Below are 22,089 nucleotides of genomic sequence, written 5' to 3'. Positions count from 1 at the left end.
ATATAAATAAAAGGTTGTACTGTATTACCATTATACAAAGCTTCCACTTTTGTGGGGTTTGGGAGGGTTCGTGATTTTCAATAAAGTTTCACTGATTTTTGTGCAGTTTATGCAATTCTCAATGTGCTTATTCATATTAAAACCACAGCTCCTTTGCATTTCTATGCTGAGAAAAGTTCGCATCTATCTGGGGTAATGGCATACATGTGTTGTAGCTCTCTTAAAGAACAAAAATTTACTCAGATGATATTAGAATGCATAATTGGCAGTTGCTTGATTGGAATAGAGTTGATGGCTTGAATTTAGGCTGAGAGAGCCACCTGATCACCTTTTAGTACGTTGCACTGCCCTGAATTCTGGCTTACTATGTCTATGCAGAGGCTTATGCTCAAGCATTTACCTCTACAACTATTTACAAGATTATTTGACAGATCAATACTCCTGGTGCTACTGTACTTCCAATAGGGTTTCAAGTAATGTCCAGTGGGTAGAGGCACACGCTCCTAAAACAAGGCAAACCTAGTGGTTTTGAGATTGCCAATACTTGTTGATAATAGACAAATGGGTGCTCTTCCTCGAAAGAGAAATAGATGATGGGTTGTTTGTGTGCCTAAGAAAGGTTTTTCCCTATTGTAAGATTCCCATGGCAGCATCTCCATATTAGTCTATTTATCTGTATTCAGTCTTAAGCTTAGCTTAGATATCTAATATGTTCTGCATACAATTCTCGATCTCTTGTTCCTTAGTGTATGACCTTTGTTGGATATACACGTGTGAGTAAAGTCCCACATTGAATAATGATGTGAAGAATGAGTGATTAATATAATATAGTTGAGCTCATACCCATTAAGCTTGAGCCTTTTAAGATGTGTGTCTTTATATGTTATATTAACTGCTCAAGGAGTCTCCCTAAGGTGTTTATCTCCACAACAACCTTCACTAACCTGTCCTACATCTAAGACATTCTTCTCTGATCACACTCAAAATGTGAGTACTGTGAAGATAAAGAAGATCCTATATGTCCACAAGACTTTGTTTATGTATACCAAGTGCTAATTTATTCAAATGTGTGTTTTTACAGCTATAATGAAGTTTGTAAGAGTCTCTTTACATAGGATTACAAAGCAGCAATGTTTTTCAAGGTTTAAATGGGAAGGAAGGCAGGAGCTTTCTAGTCTTTGGCCCCAAATCTTGTCTTACTGCCCTGACTATGAAATATTCTGCCTTCTATAGGGGTTCACACTCAAAATTTGTATGCTCCAACAATGGTCCAAGCCTAACTATCTTAGGGATGATAACATTGTTCCTAACAGAACACACAACTGGATTCTCCCACTGCAAAGCTGAACCCACAATATTTGCACGTATGGTTAGTGGAAAGATGCGGGGCCATCTTTCACTTCCATATGATCTAAGAGCACTTTCTACAGATGCTGGTTCAGACTTGATTGCATTGGCAAGCTTTCTGGCCAGAACTACTGCATCCTCCAATGCACAACAAGCACCCTGCCCAAGATTGGGAGTCATTGGATGCCAAGCATCTCCAACTAGAACAACCTTGCCATCTGAAGCAGAAGGGCTGATGGCTGGCCACAGCCAACGGTCTACAAGTGGTGTTCTAATGATTGTGTCATCAGGGCTAAGATCAATGATGCTCAATAGCTCTGAAGGCCAGTTCCTTACAAGTTCTTTAGCTTGCTTCTTTAGCACAGATGGGTCACTAATTTTTGGACCTGCATTAAGATTTGTCCCAGATCATTATAAGAACTTGATGATACTCGAGAATCGAGATTGTGCTTTGTAACAATATCCAAGTATGAATAATTATATTCTTTTGATCAAAATCTTCAGCTTTAGCATTTTCGAAGTGTCTCTAGAATAGGCTAATGCATAACAAATGCAAAATAGACCTGGCGATGGTCTGTTGAAGCAGATAAACCAGTAGACTTTTGTAGGAGAGACAGGAACATATCCAGCACGCAAACCTCTACCATATATGTAATTCACTTTTGGTTCATATGGCTGCCCTTCTGGATAAAATCCAAGCCCACGGAATGCACAATGGCCAACATACCTCGGCTCAGAGAACCCCATCCACTTAGCTATTGAAGATCGGATCCCATCACATCCAATTACGACCTGTTGGAAAGACTCAGATGATAACTAACACTTTCGTAATTATATATGATAATTGGCAATATAGGAGAGCAAGTTACTATACTAGAAATGCAAGCTTATACCATGGAAGTCCAAAATCGATAGCAGGAAATGATACAGAAACTAGTACTTATCCCTAAAACTTAAATGGATAGAAAATGTTGCATATCATTATTATTCTAACAGCCTTTGTGGAATGGTTATAGATAGCTAGCCTAAATTAAGGCAATCAGAAAGTTTTGAGGTTTGTTGTAATAGGCAAAGTACCTTTGCACATAATCGAGTCCCGTTCACAAGTTCCAACAAAATTTCACCATTCTCACTTCTTTCAATGTTGGCCAGCTTTGAAGAAAATTGTACTGCATCTTGGGGCAACTGATTGGCTAGAGTCTCTAACAGTATCCTTCTTTCCACAGCACGGACCTCTTGGCTGTAACACCGTAGAGTTACTTGCTAAATGATGGGAACAAAGAGAATTTCCTATATGGCAAGGGGGAAAAAGTAGTTTCATGATATTTCCTAGAACATGAAAGAAGATTCATACCTTTCGTCTTCATCTTTGAATTTGAAGGAGCGCATCTCCGTCCCATCTTCTGACTTCACCACCATCCTGCACAGCTGATACCATGGACAAGGTCAGGGAAAAATCTTGAATTATAATTGTGACAAATAGTATCGCGTAGAACTGATGTAACATTGTAACTGTTTAAGGCTTTATGTTCTAGACATAAGTTGTTAGATCAAGCTGCATTAATTCTTGTTTTTCTCTTCTCACTCACAATTATAACGAGAATTCTAACATGATATTAGAGTCATGGCTTACTTTTCTAATAAATATAAACAACCTGTAATTGGTATTTCCGTATTTGTGCTAGAGCAATACCAGACTTATGATATCTATGGCTAACTGTGGATATAATGAGGATAATGAAGTGATGATGCACGATTAAAATTGATAGCTTAGTCACAGCTTGAATAATGCAAATTTTGACACCAAACTCAGTCATTGATGAGTGACATTGAACAGGAAAATGAACGCATTACACATACCCTTGGATTTCAAGAAATTGTCTCCTGAGATCATTTCCTACTCCTATTGCATCCAACACACGCCACCCATTCTTGAAAAGGGTGAGTGAAGTTCCACCAGTCCGAAGTGAGCCTGCCTGCTCAAGCACCAATGACCGAAGTCCAAGCCTGATATTTTAGAAGTAAGGGAATGATAAGTTATTAAGGCACTGGATTAGCTAAAAAGATTAAAAAAAAAAAATTCTCAAGAAAAGCTGGCCTTATCATATCTAATTATTCAAAATATGTAAGAGTCTAGAGGGTAAGAAATTATGTTCACTTATTTGCCAAATTAAGAAAGTTTAGCTTGGCATTAATTTTGCAGAGTTATACTAGGAACTTGTCCAAAAACATATAAGTAATTTCTGACTATCATTTCACCCTTCATGCCACAATAAAATGATAACTTTTATCGAATTAGTTTCAAAAGAATAGTGCCACACCATTTCCAACCAGCCCTTTGTAGGAACACTTGCAGAATTTAGTACAGTTTATGAACCAGAGTAAGCAAACACAAAAAAAAAAAGAAAAAAAAAAGCCAACCTATGAAGGGACAAGGCGGTGGCAAGGCCAGCAATTCCCGCTCCAACGATGACAATATCCTCCTTTCTTACATTGGTTTGAGCTTTGATGACTGATAGCACAGTACTAATGGGTTTAGTTCTTCTGATCATTCTTGATTGAAACCAAGACTGGTTATGTGAAAGTGGAGTAGTTAAAGAAGGAGGTGAGCAAGGAGATTTTAGAAACAGAACATAGGAAGAGCTGATAGCCATTGGTCGCTCGGGGTTGGCTATGCCTATACAAAGTTTGTGTGATATTAAGAGAGAGAGAGAGAGAGAGAGAGAGAGAGTCTAAGGTTTGGCAGCCATGGAAACGAGTGGTGACCATAAAACGCTTTATTATTTGTGATTTTTTGTTTCCCCGGGAATGATTTCCAAGGCCCTTTTTGAAGTAAGGCCGTAAGTAACGTGAGAGGAGCAGGCCCGTTGGGCCTAAATTGTTGGGCAGGATGGTGTAACTTTCTTTGTCAACAGCGTATACACACAAAAAATGTATGGATTCAGATCCTCTAGAGTTTCTAGGGTACTCTACCAAGTAGAGTTCATTAAATCTTAACCACTCTTTAATGATTTAATGATCTAGATTTTGCCATGTCAGCATTTCATTAACAATCATCTTAATTGTTTTGTTTACAACATTATTTTATTATTTCAAGAATATTATTAATGAAATGCTGATATGGCAGAATCTAAACCATTTAATCATTAAAGAGTTGTTAGAATTTAATGAACTCTACTGGTAGAGTACCTTAGGAACTCTATAGGATCTGAATCCAAAATGTATACATGCAACTTATAAGAACATAATGAACATTTACAACATCCTTCCTTTCACTCTTCATTTTTACCGAGCATCATCCAAATTCCAGCTCCAACTTAGAGCATCTCTAACTGTTTAGCCAAATTTTCACACAGTTTCGAGAAATATTGTATACACAATACTTCTTTTTTTCAAAACATCTTTTGAGGTGTTTTTTTGTTTTTAGAATCGATTTCAAAGTCACTGTTTATTTAAATAATCATTTCTTTAAACCCATCTCTCACTCTCTCTCTCTGAGATCTGAACCACCCTATCCTCTAAGTCTCACGAGGGTGGGGTGGTTAGTCGAGGCGCCAAGCTCATGTTTGATTAGAATGGCACATGTCCTTAGTCCAATTTGACTTGATGGTGCAGCTTTGATTTTGTTTGGTCTTGCAAGGTTTGAATGGGTTGTGCAATTATATTTTTTTTAAATTGTTTGTTTGAGAGAAATAGTAATAGAAAATGAGTGCTAAACAATTTTGTGGGTTGAGAAAACACTAGAAAACTGTTTTTCAAAACAATTTTCCAAAAATTTATCTAAAATTTAGGAGTTTTAAATTGAACATTAAATAGAGTACGCCTGTTTCAATTTCAAAAAGACAAAGAATAAGAGATTAGGATGTTATAAACTACGAAGAACATAGGTTTAGTGGGAGATTTTAAATCTTGGACTTTTATTTTACGAATCTATCCCCTTAATTGAAAACCTATAAGTGATTAGGGAGGGAATATTTTGAAATATTCAAGACTGAGTACTCGCACCAATCATTCTATAGAAAAAATGTATCATTTTACACGTTTTTGCTCAAAATCTACCCACAGTCCGTATTGTGCATTTTCAAAATTGCTACAAAACCATGCACGGTTATTTTAGCTTTGTATTTGATTATTTAAATATTTTTTTTTCTCTCTCTCTCTCTCTCTCCTTTCTCACCCTTGTCAATTCACTCTCTTCAATACAAAACCTCTACCTTCCTTTGACCTTCTTCAATCTAGAAAAAGGAGTAAGAAAGAAGAAATCAATCCACTACCGATCAATCCAAAATCTTTCTCTTCTTCTCTATCTCACTCTCTCCCTCTCTACAGTCGATCAATCTGTCCACCTACCACCTACCACCACCCAAACACCACCACCACCACCACAAGATTGCAATACATAATAACCCAACCACATAATCAAAGGAAAAGCAAACATACCCACACACATGGACACACAACAGAGACAGAGAGAGGAGTATTGTGAAGTTGTGGTTGTGGGTTAGTGCTTAAGGGGTGATTGGAATAGGTCTTGGCGTTTGTGGCGAAAATCTATCCTTGTGGGTCGACTGGAACGAGTCTCTGTGCTTGTAGATTGCTGCTTGTGGCGGAGATGGATGCTTAAGGCGGCTTAAGGGTTTGAATAGAGGTAGAAGAAATTTGTCCATGAGGGAGAGAGGAGAGGAGATCTGACCGAGATGGAGAGAGGGAGAGGATATCTGACCAAAGGATTGTCCATGGATGTAGCAAAAAATCTGTGTGTTCAAAAATGGAGAGAGAGAGAGAGAGAGAGAGAGAGAGAGAGAGAGAGAGAGAGAGAGAGAGAGAGAGAGAGAGATTGTGTATCTGTGTATGTGTGAGTTTAGAAAGGATAAAAGGGCAGTTAAGAAAATAATATAAAAAGAAGGCATAAATGCATTTTTAGTTCTTACATTTTGACCCGATTTCTATTTTAGTCCTTACATTTTATTTTTACCGCTTTTAGCTCCTAAACCAATTAGCGCGTGACGTTTAAGTCCTTACCGTCACCCCAACTAACAGAAAATGCTGACGTGGCTAACAGAACACCCTATTAGCTGACGTGATGCTGATGTGGCACTAATGTGGTAATTAAAATATTATTAAAATTAAAAAAACCTTAAATCTAATTTAATTTTAAAAAAATATTACTTATCATCAATAATTTTCATAAGAAAATTACAAACGGTTCTTCTTGATCTTCCCAATCAAACCTAGCAACAAGAACTCAAACCCAGATTACAAAGAACACAAACCCAGCAACCAATAACTCAAACCCAGATTACAACGACACAGACCAAAAAAGAAGAAAAAAAAAACAGAGATCAAACAAGAACAACAAGAACAAAAGAGATCAAAAAACAGAGATCAAACAAGAACAACAAGAACAAACCCAGATTACAATAACTCTTTCATTGATGAACCCGAGTTCTCCCATTCATTCCTAACAAGAACAACTCTCTCGGTCTTAAGACCCAAACAACATGACCCACAAGACAAACCCCAGCAAAACCCAGCAAGACCCAAATAGAATGACCGATCTGAAGAAGAGCGCCGCCGCAAGATCCATCCCTGTCCACCAAAACCCCAAGCCGCCACTCCAAAATCACCCTAAGCCGCCATCCTTATCTTCTTTGCCTTCGCCCACTACTGTTTGCCAACGCCGCCACCCTAGGCAGTAGCTCCCAAACCCACACCTCCCTTTCTAATTCTCTAGCCTTCGCCCACTCTCTCTCTTTTCCGTCTAATCTGAAGGGCCAATAAGAGAGGAAAAGAAAGGCCACTATTCTCTCTCTTCACAATCTAATATGAAGGGTCAATAAGAGAGGTAAAGAAAGAGGGTGAGTTAAAGAGAGAGTCTGAACTTAAACCAGTTTGAAGAGAAAGGGCTTAAGACAATTTTGAATCTATATTGCCAGTGAGTTGGGATTTTGATCTAGGTTTGTGGGGTTTCAAAAGTTAAAAAAAAAAGAAATTTGTGTCTAAAAACTGGTGTATTTAATTTTGTGAAAAGAGAGAAGAAGGAATTGACAGAGTCGCAAAGTGGGAAGAAGAAGAAAAATAAAGAAGAAAAAGAAACTAGGCACAAACATAACATAGCAGATCTAAGTTCCCCATTTTTTGTTTTTAATTATTTTTTTTGTTTTTTATAATTTTTAAAATTAATAAATTTATTTTTTAAGATTAGATACTAATGTCGAAGTTGACATAGATGGACACGTCAGCATTTTTAATATTATTTTAATAGACACGTCAGTATTTACTGTGCCAATAGTGCACTCGTTTGCCATGTCAGCTTTTGCCGTTAGTTGAGTGACGGAAAGGACCTAAACGTCACGCTTTAATTGGTTTTGGGACTAAAAGTGGTAAAAATAAAATGTAGGGACCAAAATAGAAATCGGGTCAAAATGTAGGGATTAAAAGTGCATTTATGCCTAAAAAGAAAGAAAATTGATTATTTAAATAAAATAAATAGGAGAATAGATGAATTGATGTGGATGGCTTTGAGAAGTGAGCGTGTAAAAAAAAAAAAAGTAAGTTTGAAAATTCTAGACTGACTGATGTTATTGCTCTTAGAGTCCACGGCTTGGAGCTAGCTTGAAAGCCTCTTAAATAGTAGAATAGATAGTGATGATGCAAGGAAAATCAGTAGGCTGGATGCTCCGGATTTGAAAACACCACTCGCTCTCTATTGGCATGAAAACAAAGGAAAACGATCAAAGGTGACCGGGATCGCCGGCCAAGAACCCTTCGATGGTAAAGTCAGTTTTCTCTCTATATTTTTGGAGTTCCAATTTCTTGGGAAAATGTTCAATGTACCTTCCATTCGTCTGAATGACTGTTTATATAGTGTCCTGGGGACAGTTATTGAAATTGTAACCTCCCCTGGATTTCAGGAGGTCCGGGGTTCTTGGATAACTCCCATAACCACCTGATAGTTGCATCTTCTCATACAATGGTCATCGGAAGTTATGCGTGTATTACGAAATGGTGAAGTGTATTTTAGTAATTCCCAAGTGTACGTTCTCGTCCAGGGGTCCTTGTGTGGACGAGTCTAGTCAGGACGAGGTGGTGGCCTTTTCAGGACGAGAGATGTGGGTTTGACTTCGTCCATGGACGGCTATGGCGTTAGCTCCCGTCTTGATGCTTTCTTCTAGACGGCTGCTGGTGTGGATGACCGTGGACGATCTGGAGTACTTCATTCCTCATCAGATAGATTATAAAATTGGGGAGTGAAATCAGAAAAAAAAAAAATTATAGTTAAAGATTATAATATAAGATCATGTGTAATATAAAAATTTTTGGGGGAGCTATTCATGTATTTTACTAAAATTATCCTTGAATGCAAGAGAACTTAAAATATTCTAGGAAGGTTACTGCATGCCATGGTCCCCAAGCTCTAACTAAGTATGTTGTGCGTGGCAAAAAAATAAAAAGGCTTCATAATTAAACAAATCAGGGTGCCCTCATCAATAAGGGATTTTATTGCTTGATAATTATTAGTTGAATTGATTTTTTTGGTTTTTCTTTTTAATAAAAACAACCAATTTCATTAACTAACAAGAAAAGCAATATCTTTTCTCAATTGTTTAGAAATGGCACGAGGAAGAGGGTTGTTACAAAATTCAAAAAACTTATAAACAACAGGAAATTTAGTAAGGACTTATGCAACACAATTAGCATATCACTTAACCTAGCTAAATACACATTGAACAAGACCTCAGCTAAGCTCAATCACGTTACTCAACAGGGTGGAAATTGACCACTCAACATAAATTAAACTTGAATTTAAAGCATCAACATATAGTTTAAAATCTCCCTCCACCAAAATCTTTTGAATTCCTTTAGTTTGTGCAATGCGTAAGGCCCAAATGAATGATGCAACTTCTGCTTGCAGAGGATCAAACAATTATATGTAAAAGTAATATTTTGTATAACAAGTAGATATATCATTTTCAAGTTAATTTATGGCCGCTAGTTTGGATGGAAAGAGAGCCAACTCTATTTTACTCTCTCTTCATCCAAACCGGTGCATAAATCTCACATGTATGTAAGGAAGTACTGAGTATAATCATTTGAGAGCAAATGTTTTGTAATTTGTATACACTAAGGGTTTATTTGGATTGAGGAGAGTAGAATAGTGTTAGCTAAAAATAGGATAATTTTGGGCCAAATCTACTCTATTCAACTCTACTTCTCCTCCCTCTCCCTAAATCCAATCATAGCATAAATAATTGTAGCATCCTCTTCTTGATGAATGGGTAGTGGGAAGACCGGACACAACGGGACACACTTTGCCAAGTCATGTGCACATTATTGATGATACTCAACCAAGCTAAAGTCGTCATGTGCACATTATTGATGATACTCAACCAACCCAAACAAAAACTTTTATTTATTATTTTTTTTTTGTTGATGAAACCCACCGAGGGACCCTTTTTGCTTTAAATGCATGTTTTGAAAAAAGACATTATGGTAGTGTGATGAGATTCTAGTTTTACTTCTGAGTTCTGAGTCATAGTGACTATAGAGTTGAGCGCTAAAAGTTGAAATAGTTTAATAGTACTAATTAATTAGATGTTAAAAAGAAAAAAGTTCAAATACATTTTGGATTTTTCAAATTCATAATTATTATCAACTTGATCATTTGAACCATTATTTTAGTCCCCAAGTTTGTATTGTACACCTCTTAGGGTCTATTTAGTTGGAGGTGGAATAAAGAGGATAAAAAAAAAGTGCAGACAAAATATTTTTAATTGGTGTTTGGTTGGAGGGAGGAGTGGGAAAAAAATTTGTTAGAGCCTATATATTTTAATTTCTAGCCCATCAAAATGTTTTATCTCTAAAATAGAGAGAAAACTGGAGAGAAAACTCCAAATGAAGAAAAAGGCTAAAAAGTAAAAACCTATGTACAACATGCACGTGGGTTTGTCATAAATTCTTTGGAGTTTTTTTTTCCTCCCTTTAATTTTTTTCTTTTTCTAAGTTTTTTTTTCTCTATTGTTTTTTTGTTTTCCATTTGTTTTGGATAATTTGACTTATGCTCTTTATAAAAAACAAACGAAGTGTCCTTATACAATTTTTTAATAGAAAAATGTGTTACCTTTTGTTTTATTTAATAGGGATATAATTGTAAATTTCTTCTCAACAGTTTTCTATCTCTCTAATTTTCCATTCTCCCAACCAAACATATATGAGAAAAAACTAAAAAAATGAAACTTCAAACCTTAATCATATTATTTTTGTCTTCTTTTCATTTCCAAAAAAAAAAAATACAACAAATAGAAGAAAACATGAAGAGAAAGAGTGTAAACATAATTTCAAAAATACCTAGATTATAGGATGAGAGGAAAATTATGAGGGAGCTTCTTGAGAAAGATATCAGATTGCTTCAATGCAACATCACTCTCTTCAATTAGCTTCATCTAAATATTCTTAGCTTTCTCAAGCACCATTTCTACAATAATTCTTCAAACACTACAATCATCCAAACAACATCACAAGTACAACTCCCTTGATGATTCAAGTAGAAGATCTATGGATCAAACTAAGGAACCTTGAATTTTACCCATTCCTTCAAATGACAATGTAATTTGATTTATTTGACCCAATTTGGTCGATCGTGTTGGGTGACGAGTTGACTTGTATCCTAATCTAAATTGACGTGTGAACACCCTTTATCTTGCCTTATCTTTTAATATTTTACATGAAATAGTTGCACTCAAGCAACATCATCATCCAAAATTTTCAAATTGATTTAGAAAAAGACCATAATTATGTCTTCTACCCACAATATTGTTTTTTTTTTGTTGCTCCATATGTTTTTATCATCATTTTGTTGTGGTAAGTTATGCAAATTTTTATTTCAAAGTATTTATTAGTAAAAGAAAATCCTTAAAAAAAAAAATACAAAACAATCTCTAAAAATTATACCATATCAGTTATCAACAAAATGCTCCATATGATTTTAGCAGCATTTTTGTATTGTTTCTGTAAGTTATGCAAATTCCAAAGTATTTATTGGTAAAAGAAAAGCACTAATTTTTTTTAAAACATAGAAAAAAAAATCTCTAATAATTATACCATACCAGTTATCTACTATACATCCGCCTACCACAATGCATAGCACATCCTCCACCTAAATACAAATTAAAGAAGTTGCTAATTTATGAGTGGCCCATGCGCAAAATTGTCCCAAGTTTTTCTTTCTCTATTAAAAAATTATTCAAGTTCACATCTCCTTTTCAAGAAGTGGTAAGCAAATATATCAGGAGCCCACAAATATTACTAAAGATGTAAAGAATTCTAGAACCCTCACTCTAGATAGAACCTCTGATCTTATTGATTGAAGAAAAATTGAATATAGTGAATGAATGAAAGAATTACAACCCTATTGCTATATATACAATCTGAGCTAATAAAGAAAGTAACTAACTCCACAATTGGATGGAAAAACAGTTACAAAATATCCTATCTATTAACATGTGTACAACTTGTAACTACTTCTTCTATCCACATGGCAGTGCTCCTTCATATGTGTGAATGAACTGTTCATGGTAAGGAATTGCTTCAATCACTTCTAGTAATTCTAGACTAATCCAATTACTCTGAGCTTCAGTTGCTTGAGCACTACTTTGTTCTTCATTTCTGGTATTAGGCTTGCTCTTTGCTTGAGTGCATTCTTTCTTGCTTTCAACACTCCCCCTCAAGAGCAAAGCTCTTGCTTCTTGATTTTGTGATGAATACTCAGGATATTAAATGGTTTGAACAAAGATATTAATGACTTCTAACCTCCTCAGCAACCTTATAAAGTTATCCACTCTAAGAGCTTTAGTAAAAATATCTGCCAATGGATTCCTAGAAGTCATATGAAAAGTCTTGATTGTTCCATCTAGGACTTTATTCCTCACAATATAACAGTCTGCTTCAATGTGCTTGGATCTTTCATGGATGATTGGATTAGCATGCAAAGAAGCCTAGTTATCACAATACATTAGAACATGTTTGTCATGTGGAACATGGAGATCCTTTAGCAAGTACAACAACCAGGTAACCTCACATGTGATTGAAGCCATTGATCTATATTCTGTCTCTACAGAAGATCTTGACACCACAATCTGTGTTTTTGATTTCCAAGAGACCAAAGCATTACCAAGAAAAACACAATAGCCAGTAAGTGATTTCCTGGTATCAGGGCAGCCTGCCCAATCTGCATCACAATAAGTTTTAAGCTGCAAATCTGAGTCCACAAGGAAGAAAACCCCTTGTTCTGGTGTCCCTTTGAGGTAGTGTAAAATTTTGGTGGTTGCCTTCATATGTGGCACTCTAGGTTGTGATAAGAACTGACTAAGCCTATGAACAACATAAGTGATGTCAGGCCTACGAAGAGTTAGGTACATTAACTTCCCAATCAATCTTCTGAACTGACTTGAGTCCTTAAACAGCTCACCATCACCTTTCGATGGTTTCAACTGTTGCTCCATGGGTGTCTTGGCAGGCTTGCACCCAACCATCCCTGCCTCCTTGAGTACTTCAAGTTCATACTTTCTCTAATTTAAGCTAATACCCTTATCATATCTAGCTATTTCTAAACCCAAGAAGTATTTGAGGTAACCAAGATCTTTAATGCCAAATTTTTGGTCCAAAATAGTTTTTACAAAAGTAATACAACCTGGATCATTACCTGTAAGGACCATGTCATCCACATACACTAACAATGATGTGAATAAGTCACCATTAGAATGAACAAACAAGGAATGATCAACTTCTGATTGAGTAAAATCAAGTTGTAAAATGGTGGCGGACAACTTGGCATTCCACTGTCTTGAGGGCTACTTCAACCCATAGAGTGATCTAACAAGTTTACAAACCAAATGAGTAGAAGAATGGATGATGAGGACTCCCCCTTACTGTGAAAACTAGGGGTAACCTCATATAAACTCCTTCATTCAGGTCTCCATGAAGAAAGACATTGTTAATGTCAAGTTGGTGGAGAGGCCATCCTTTGACAAAAGCAAGGGCAAGTAGAACTTTGACAGAAAAAGTTTTGGCAACAGGTGAGAAAGTTTCCAAAAATCAAGCCCTTCTCTTTGTGTATAACTTTTGGCCACTAGCCTTGCCTTGTACCTTTCAACACTACCATCAGAATTAAACTTCACCTTGTACACTGAATTACAACCAATGGGTTTCTTCCCTGCAAGAAGAGGGATAAGAATTCAAGTGCCAGTTTTTTCCAAAGCCTATATTTTTTTTATCCATTACCTCTCTCCAAACAGGAATCTGAATAGTTTGGAAAAATGAACTGGGTTCTTGATGGCAAGCATTGACAGTCATAAGATAAGACTAATATGAAAGGTTAAGATGAGAATATGTCAAGAAATCCACCATATCAAATGGTGAACCTAGAACAGGAACTGTTGCAGCTGAATTGCAAGCATAGTCTTGCAGATAGACAGATGCTTTGTGGACCCTGGTGGATTTTCTGGTGTGTGGGAGGACAGTAATAGGTAGAGAAGTAGAAGGTGAAGTGTCCAAAGGAGGAGTAACAGATGAGGAAGGTGACATAGAAGTCTCATTGGACATAGGAGTAGTCCTATCAGTATCAAATGCAGATGGATGCAATGAAGAAGGAGAAGAAAATAGAATATGAGAGTGAATAGGAGCTTTAGAAATGCTAACAAGAGTAACAAATGAGTCTATAATGCTGTCTGTGGGAGAATTAGCAACAACATCAAAAGCAATAGTAAAAGGATTAGTAAAATTAGATGTACCATTGACATAAGGAAAAACATATTCATGAAAAACAACATCTCTGGAATTCAAAATAGCATTTGTTGACAAATCTAAAACCTTATATTCTTTAACTCCAAAGGGGTATCCTAGAAAAATACATTTCTTAACTCTTGGATCAAATTTGGTCCTGTTATGAGAGAGGGTTGAAGCAAAACAAAGACATCCAAAAACCTTCAAATGAGAATAGGTAGGAAGGTGACCAAAAAGAATATCATAAGGAGTTCAATGGTTCAAAATTGAAGTTGGAATTCTGTTTATTAAGTAAACAACAGTGAGTATGCAATAACCCCAGAGATGTAATGGCAAATTGGACTGAAATTTCAGTGCTCTTACTTCATTTAAGATGTGCTGATGTTTTCTCTCCACAACAAAAGTCTCAACACAACTTAATTGATGCAAGATGCTCCTTTTAGCAAAAAAATCTTTTAGAAAGAACTTTGTACCATTGTTTAATCTAATGCATTTCACTTTTCTTGCAAATTGTGTTTCAACCATTATACAAAATTGTTCTAAAAAGAATTGAGTTTGGGACTTGTGTTTCAACAGATACACCTAGGTACATCTTGAACAATCATCTACAATAGTTAAAAGAATCTACAACTATGAATGGTGGAAACAGAAAAGGGTCCCTACAAATCACAATGAATTAAATCAAAGCATTCATTGGAAATATGTGTACTTGTATTGAAGGGTAACCTTTTTTGTTTGGCAAGAGGACAGATTTCACAATGAAACTTTGCATTAGAATTGGAAAAATGGACATTGTCCTTATTCATCAAAGCCAATTTGGCATTTGACAAGTGCCCTAACCCAGCTTGCCATATATGTGGCTGAACTTTATTAGCAGAAACAAAAAAAGAAACACAACTTGAAGTTGAAGTAGAATCTCCCTTTAGTAGCAAATAAAGGCCATTGATCTCTTTACCCAAACCAATCGCGCTCTAGTGAGCAAGGTCCTAGATAAAGCATAGATTTCCAAAAAATATGAGACAACAAAGAATGGACTTTGCCAATTGACTAACAGAAATTAGGTTAAAACTAAATGAAGGAACACATAGAATATTAGAGAGAACAAGATTTTATGAAATTCTAACAGTTCCTATATGAGTGACTAAAGCTATTTCACCATTTGGAAGCTTCACATGTGTGTTTAGAGTTGCAGTGATAGAAGTGAAATAAGCAATAGAATGTACCATATGGTCTGTAGCTCCTGTGTCTATGACCCAATTAGAATTCGTAAATGCTTCTCTATTGATAGTTTTTGCAGAAAAAATAGAATGTGCCATATTAGGATTGAAAGGTATTCTGTAAGAAGTACTTGACATGAAAGTAGAACAAGTTGAGGAATTGGTCTGTGGTTGTGAAGGAAACACATCAAAAGCACCACCAGGATCTCCTTCCACACTAGCCACACTGGAAGCCTTCACAGTAGTTGCATGGTATGTTTCATTAGCTCCAGAACTAGTGCTAAGAAAGGCCAAAAATTTCTCACATTGTGCCTTAGAGATAGGACACAAATTACTTGCTATTGCAAGATTTTTAGCTCCATCGCTCAGACTTGAAGAGACCTGATTTGCAGTGGCATTGTTCTTCCCTTTTGGCTTGTATCTTGGTTGATGACCATGTAGTTTGTAGAACTTCTCAATGGTATGCCCAGGAATATTGTGATGAGTGCAAAATGGCCTCTTTTTCTTCCCATTCCCTTTGTTCCAAGAAGAATTATGAGAGTTGCTCTTTAAATTAGCATACATTGCTACTACATCACCTTGTGGTGAACTTGATCCTCCATGACCAAGGTTCTTATGTGATTCTTCTTGAAGAACTAGAGAGTAAACCTTGCTCATGGATGGAAAATGATCATATGTGAGAATTTGACTACGAAGAGTCTCATAGTTCTCATTGAGTTCCATCAGAAACCTCATGACATAGGCCTTGTTGTGTGAAGCACTCAACAACTTTATAGCACCACAAGAACACTTTGGAAGTGGCTCAAAATTAAGCAATTGATCCCAAAGCCTTTTGAATTTGGTGTAGTACTCTAACACTGACAATTGATTTTGAGAAATATGTGAAATCTCTCTATGTAAATTGTAGATCTTGGGACCATTGCCCTATGAGAAGAGATATTGCAATTCAATCCACATCTCCCTTGCTATTTCACAATACATAATGCTGCCGGACCAATCTACATGCATTGAATTGATCATCCAAGATAGCACCATAGTATTACAACTCTCCCAATCTTCATATAGGGGCGAATCCAAATATGGTTTTGTGATCTTACCATTGACAAAACCAATCTTCTTCTTCGCAATAAGAGCAAGAATCATTGCTCTGGACCATGATCGATAGTTCCTCATTCCAAGCAATGGTTGTGTAACCAAAATATTGCCTGGATTTTCACTCAAACTAAGGAAATAGGAATTGGGAGGATTAGGAGTAGTGGAATCATTGCTGGAATTCAAAACAGATTGTGAGGGTTGATGATCAGATGGATTGGTTGACTTAGTGGACGCCATTATTGTGCTTCTCTGAGCTCTAATACCATGCAAAGAATTCTAGAACCCTCTCTCTAATTAGAACCTTTGATCTTATTGATTGAAGAAAAATTGAATACAATGAAAGAATTACAACCTTATTGCTATATATACAATCTGAGCTAGTAAAGAAAGTAACTAACTCCGCAACTGGAGGGAAAAACAATTACAAAATATCCTATCTATTAACATGTGTACAATGTGTAACTGCTTCTTCTATACACGTAGCAGTGGTCCTTCATACGTACGTGTGAATGAACTGTTCATGATAAGGAACTGCTTCAATCACTTCTAGTAATTCTGGACTAATCCAATTACTCTGAGCTTTAGTTGCTTGAGCATTGCTCTATTCTTCATTTTTGGTATTAGGCTTGCTCTTGGATTGAGTGCATTCTTTCTTGCTTTCAACAAAAGAAGAAAAAGAAGCTAATTTGTGGGCTGCACATGTCCTAAATTGTAAATTCACAAGAAGAAGGTGAGAAAGATGTTCACAAAAATTTAAGTCTTGTTTGGTTAGAAATTTCTAGTATTGTTGTTTAAGTATTGTGGAAATATGTGTGAGTTAAAATGTGTTGTAAAAATACGTGTTTTAGTGTTAAACACTATAAATTGATGTTTAAACACATGTATCAAAAACCCCTTAATGGTTTGGGCTGAATGTACTAAACAAGTTGTTGGTAGTTGTTGGTAGTTTTGTTTTTTGTTGGTAGTTGTTGGCAGTTGTTGGGTACCCTCCTCTAGGTGACTGTCCTTAAATGGAAGGAAATTATGACATAAACAAGCCAGAAAGAGAGTGATCATAAGACCTAACGTGACTCTCCCTCACTGGAACCTTCCTTGTCTATCTTCTTCTTCTTTTTTTTTTAATTTATTTATTTAATTTTTTTTAGGAAATCCTTGTCTATCTTTAAGTCTGTTAGGTATATATCATTATACCAATCTGTACAGGCTCTCATTAACTACACCATTTTGAAACTAACACGATTTATTAATTAATTTTGAGTGTAGTTATTAAATAATCATGCCAATATTTACATTCCCCTATAAATACGTACCTTACCTAATGTGAAGTAATTGTGCTTTAGTTCTCTAAAGAAATGGCGAGTCCGAATAATTGTATCACCAATGTCCATAACTTAAAGATTGAAGCTCTGTTATCAGTGTCACCTTATAATCTGATTGATTCGAGACTGGTGCGCCGAGTTTTGGCCATGGACCCTGTCGGTTCAGGAATATTCCGAAGGCGTCTTCATGTACTTCTTTACTACAAGAATGTGAGTGAGGAGGATTCAGGGTCACTTTTTGCAGGTTGGGCTAAGGAGTCACTAGCAAGAGCATTGTGTGAGCAGCCATTGCTTAGTGGAAGGCTTCGGCGTGGAGAGGATGGTGATGGAGAGTTAGAAATTGTGCCCAATGATAGTGGTGCTCGGCTCGTGGAGGCACAAATGGATATAACTTTATCGGAGTTTCTTGAACTGAAAGAGAAGGAAGAAGCAGAAGCTCAGCTTGTTTCTTGGAATGATATTCATGAACATAATCCACAGTTCTCTCCGTTATTTTATGTTCAGGTAACTAATTAAGCATACTAATCCAGGAAAAATAAAATCTAGACTATTTTTATAGTTATGTTAGAAAGTGCTGGGTTAATTAGAGAAGTGAATTATTAGGAAAAAAAATACCGATTTCAATGAAGCAGTTAATAATTAAACAGTTTATGTGCAATAAATTTAACCTTTCTTTTTAGGCGCTTTATTTCTTATAACATCTTAAGATCTTTAAAAGTGTAAAGCACTGTCTTGACTCTTGAGTATTCTACAACATCGGTCATAATAATTTATCATAACAATGACTTTTAGTGCCCACATATTCCAACGAAGTATTCTTTGACATGTAATGTCTACAGTCTTTGATGACACATGCTTGCCTTCTTTCGCATCATATGTAATAAAATGTGTATAAATATAATGTCGACGCTTAATATGAAAGTGTGGATATTGTGTGAACATTATATATGAAAAGTTTAAAACAATAATTTTCTTTGGAGAAAAAAAAGTCTCTTCCACTTTTCTTCTATTTTTTGCCGAATGTGTCATGTCTACCAAAAACCCAAGGTCAACAACAACATTCATCTACTAGTCCAATATATGCAGCGGTTCTAACTGATTCTGAAGTAAGATAGAAAGAAGTGTGAATTAAAATGGGGCACTCTTTTATTTTTTGTTTGTTATTTATTTATTTATTTTTTATGATTTTCCAATTCCTACAGGTGACAAACTTCCGGTGTGGTGGATACTCGGTTGGGATTAGTTGTAGCCTTCTTCTGGCAGACATTTTGGTGAAGGATAACTTCCTCAATAATTGGGCAAACATGCACGACAATGTACTTTTCAATAATAATAAATCCCAAAAACCCGTATTTTACCTTCCTAATCTTAAAACAGATGGTTATTCCCCTGACAACATAATTAGCCATAGTCCAAGTAATGATTGTGGCCAAACCATGCATTTCAAGGTCACTACTGAAAGTGAAAATTCGGATGGTGAATTCTTCCAGTCACTTGCATTGCTTTGCATTGAGGAGACTGAGAGCAAACTTGGTAGCACAATGGCTTCAGAGTTTTCTTTGTTTGTGAAAGAAAACTCCGAGGTCATTAAGATAGAAAAGTATTCTAAACATGGACATGTTAATCCACAATTGGGTCTCAAGACTCAAGTCACTTGTGCAGGTTGGGATGAATATTTAGGGGCGAACGAGGTAGCTTTTCGTGATGGGAATAAGCCAATGCATGTTTCATATTGGATTGGGTCAATTTTTGATGGTCTTGTAATTGCAATTCCACCTCTTAATCAGGCTACTCTTGGAATGAACATTTTAGTCACAATTCCTAATGAGAACAAACTCTAGGACGAGCTGGACAGTTTGAATTTCTTTAAATTTTTTTTCTTCTTCTATATGTGATTCTAGGAAAGGGGAAGAATATGTTTGGTTAGAGTTTCATGTTAGTCGTTAGCTTGATTTGGTATGGGGTTTAACTTTACCATCCATTTGTAATTGTTATGTGATCAGTATTTGAAGGTTGAAAGCCAGTTATGTATTTAAATGATCAAAAGAGTTTTGAGTTGTCTGTAATTTTTGTGCATTGTTTGCTCATGTAATTTAGCTTATTTGTTATCTATGTGTAAGCATTTTTTTTTTAATAAAAATTTAGACTTAGCTTATGCCTTGGTTCATTGTGAGGAGTCTGACCTACCTAAGGAAGTGAATTTTGTACTGTACTGGCCTGTATATGCCGTATCGATACTAAGACCGACACAAAAATATGGGTATTTCAAACCAGTTTAAATGTTAAATATATCAGGTACATCATTCTGGCCATACTAGGACAGATATCGGATTCGTGCATTTAATGAATATTGGTCCAGTACTGCATAAACACCACTCTCTCCGTATCTTTCTCCTGCTCACACTCTGTTAATGATAAGGAGATGTTGATTGGCAGTGAGCGGTGGCAAAATATGAGGCTGCAAGTCCTTGATGTTGAGGGGTCCGGCTTACCTCTTTCTTTTTTAAAACAGGACATCTCCCATTCTCTTAACCTACATCAGTGTCATTTACTATGTAAGCAACTGCTGGGATTTAAAAAACCAACCTTTAAAGTCTTCAACGCTGTTATTACGATGGAGCAGTGCATAAAAATATAATAAATATTTCTTATCTCATTTTTGTTTGGCAGTTGCAGATATAACGAAAATAGATAAAAGGTGGCTATTCGAGTTGGCGTCTTTTATTTAGCCATAAAATATTCTATCTGTTGACATGTATATATACACATTTCTTTTATGAAATATATTGTTGTATTTTTTTTTTGATGAGATATCTTTGTCTTTGATTTATGCCATTCGACAGATTCTTTATTTATTTATTTATTTTTTTAAGTTGGGCTGTAAATAAGTTTTTGGTTATTTCGAATGTTTGAGCTTTTGTGACAGTGTTGAAGGCTTAGAAGGTTGTTAGGCTGTCTTGTCTTGTTTCTTAAATTTCTGCCATTGCAGAACTAGTTGGGTGACGTGGCTGTAGCTTAGTAAGAGAACAGGAGATGTCCAGTTATGTTTTTGACAGGATGTATGCCGGATCCGTGGGGTTGAAACTTGTGTCAAGCAATGGACAGTATACAACGTGGCCACTTGTTTATAAGAGCGGAGTTAGAGCTTGGAGTTAGAGGAGTAGCTCTATTATTGGCTAGCTACAACTCTAATTTCTAATTATGCTACTTAGCCGTTGAGTTTTTTTTTTTGGCTTTGTTTTGTTTGTTGTTGTTGTTGTTGTTGTCATCGTCGTCGTCGTCGTCTAGATCGAGGCAAAATTATTTTGTTTAAATTTTTCTAAAGGATTGAGTTATTTGTTTGGGGTAAAATTTGTTGGTTGGACTTAATTGTTTCTAGTTTTATTATTGGTAATTTTTGTTGTTAGGCTAGGGCTTATATATTTTGTTTTAGATTTTAGATCTATAATTTTTTTATAACCTTTAAAAGGAGGAAAATGTTAGAGTTACAAACTTTTTATTATTATCATAAATTGTTGATTTGGTGAGTGGTTATTGATAAGTAAAAAAATGATGCGAACCTCAATCGACACGCTTTGAGACCCAACAAAAATATTGGAATATTTACCCAGGAAAGCTAAAATTCAGATTTATAATAGAAACCCTGACCCAACGTTTATAATCGAAACGCGAACCAAATGTATAAGTTGACCTTGACTCAATGATTAGTAAAAAAATGATGCGAATCTCAATCGACACGTTTTGAGACCCAACAAAAATATTGGAATATTTACCCAGGAAAGCTAAAATTCAGATTTATGATAGAAACTCTGACCCAACGTTTATAATCGAAATGCGGACCAAATGTATAAGTTGACCTTGACCCAATGATTATAAAGAATCACGAACCAAATGTATACAGTTTGAACGCCACAAGGAAGAATCCTTGATAAGTTCACAGTTCTTGAAGAACCAAAAGAGAGCAAAGCCTCACATTTTCTGTTTTTTATTCAATAATATTATATAAAACGTTTACAAACTTCAGAGCCTATTTAAGGGCTCCATAAAACTTGACAGACAAGAAAATATATATTCTAAAATAACTCCTAACTGATACCTTACCATATCAGGAATCAAATTTGACCTAAAAAGCATTAAATGCACCTAAAAACAAGGAAAATACCTAAAAAACGTACTAAATAATAAAACCCTAAATAAAAGTTGATTTGGTCTGAAATTAGGAGATCCAAAATAGGAAAAAATCTGCCTTAACTGATTTAGAGCTGGAAAGTCAATCAGCCATTAATTCATGCCATAAATCACTCGCAATTGAGCCAGATCAGCCCTTAATA

At 35.8% G+C, this 22,089-nt stretch overlaps 3 protein-coding genes across 4 annotated transcripts; 1 reads left to right on the top strand and 2 right to left on the bottom strand.

The window, feature by feature from the left end:
• Positions 1-1,019: 1,019 nt before the first annotated feature.
• Positions 1,020-4,094, bottom strand: LOC142613686 (monooxygenase 3-like). 2 transcript variants are annotated; one of them, XM_075786135.1, is made up of 6 exons: positions 3,769-4,094; positions 3,208-3,354; positions 2,702-2,767; positions 2,425-2,587; positions 1,911-2,139; positions 1,020-1,733 (listed from the first exon to the last, which is right to left on the bottom strand). In XM_075786135.1, the coding sequence occupies exons 1-6, from the start codon at positions 3,999-4,001 to the stop codon at positions 1,228-1,230; spliced, it is 1,344 nt and encodes a 447-aa protein (XP_075642250.1). In that variant the 5' UTR covers positions 4,002-4,094; the 3' UTR covers positions 1,020-1,227. The 2 variants fall into 2 exon arrangements, with proteins under 2 accessions (XP_075642250.1, XP_075642251.1); XM_075786136.1 differs by having other exon boundaries at positions 2,702-2,775; positions 3,769-4,016.
• A 9,219-nt stretch (positions 4,095-13,313) lies between these two features.
• On the bottom strand, positions 13,314-16,676 carry LOC142611986 (uncharacterized). Its single transcript, XM_075784126.1, has 4 exons — positions 16,377-16,676; positions 15,252-16,268; positions 13,767-14,328; positions 13,314-13,558 (listed from the first exon to the last, which is right to left on the bottom strand). The coding sequence occupies exons 1-4, from the start codon at positions 16,674-16,676 to the stop codon at positions 13,314-13,316; spliced, it is 2,124 nt and encodes a 707-aa protein (XP_075640241.1).
• A 1,115-nt stretch (positions 16,677-17,791) lies between these two features.
• LOC142614190 (protein ECERIFERUM 2-like) lies at positions 17,792-19,830 on the top strand. Its single transcript, XM_075786741.1, has 2 exons — positions 17,792-18,262; positions 18,961-19,830. Exons 1-2 carry the CDS (start codon positions 17,792-17,794, stop codon positions 19,597-19,599), a joined length of 1,110 nt encoding a protein of 369 aa, XP_075642856.1. The 3' UTR covers positions 19,600-19,830.
• The last annotated feature ends 2,259 nt before the right edge of the window (positions 19,831-22,089 follow it).

This window comes from Castanea sativa, chromosome 10 (genome assembly GCF_040712315.1).
Source record: "Castanea sativa cultivar Marrone di Chiusa Pesio chromosome 10, ASM4071231v1".
In the NCBI taxonomy this organism is placed as follows: Eukaryota; Viridiplantae; Streptophyta; class Magnoliopsida; order Fagales; family Fagaceae; genus Castanea; species Castanea sativa.
Note: the sequence above shows the minus strand (reverse complement) of the source record. Positions and strands in the feature narration are given on the sequence as shown.

Coding starts and splice junctions, on each gene's coding strand:
- LOC142613686 (XM_075786135.1), bottom strand. CDS start 4,001: ATGGCTATCAGCTCTTCCTATGTTCTGTTTCTAAAATCTCCTTGCTCA. Junction 2,768..3,207: donor CAATTTCTTGAAATCCAAGG/GTATGTGTAATG, acceptor TCAGCTGTGCAG/GATGGTGGTGAAGTCAGAAG. Junction 2,588..2,701: donor TTCAAAGATGAAGACGAAAG/GTATGAATCTTC, acceptor ACGGTGTTACAG/CCAAGAGGTCCGTGCTGTGG.
- LOC142611986 (XM_075784126.1), bottom strand. CDS start 16,676: ATGGCGTCCACTAAGTCAACCAATCCATCTGATCATCAACCCTCACAA. Junction 14,329..15,251: donor TAGTCACTCATATAGGAACT/GTTAGAATTTCA, acceptor TCTCATTTGAAG/GTTTTTGGATGTCTTTGTTT. Junction 13,559..13,766: donor TGCAACAGTTCCTGTTCTAG/GTTCACCATTTG, acceptor CTCTTCTTGCAG/GGAAGAAACCCATTGGTTGT.
- LOC142614190 (XM_075786741.1), top strand. CDS start 17,792: ATGGCGAGTCCGAATAATTGTATCACCAATGTCCATAACTTAAAGATT. Junction 18,263..18,960: donor CTCCGTTATTTTATGTTCAG/GTAACTAATTAA, acceptor CAATTCCTACAG/GTGACAAACTTCCGGTGTGG.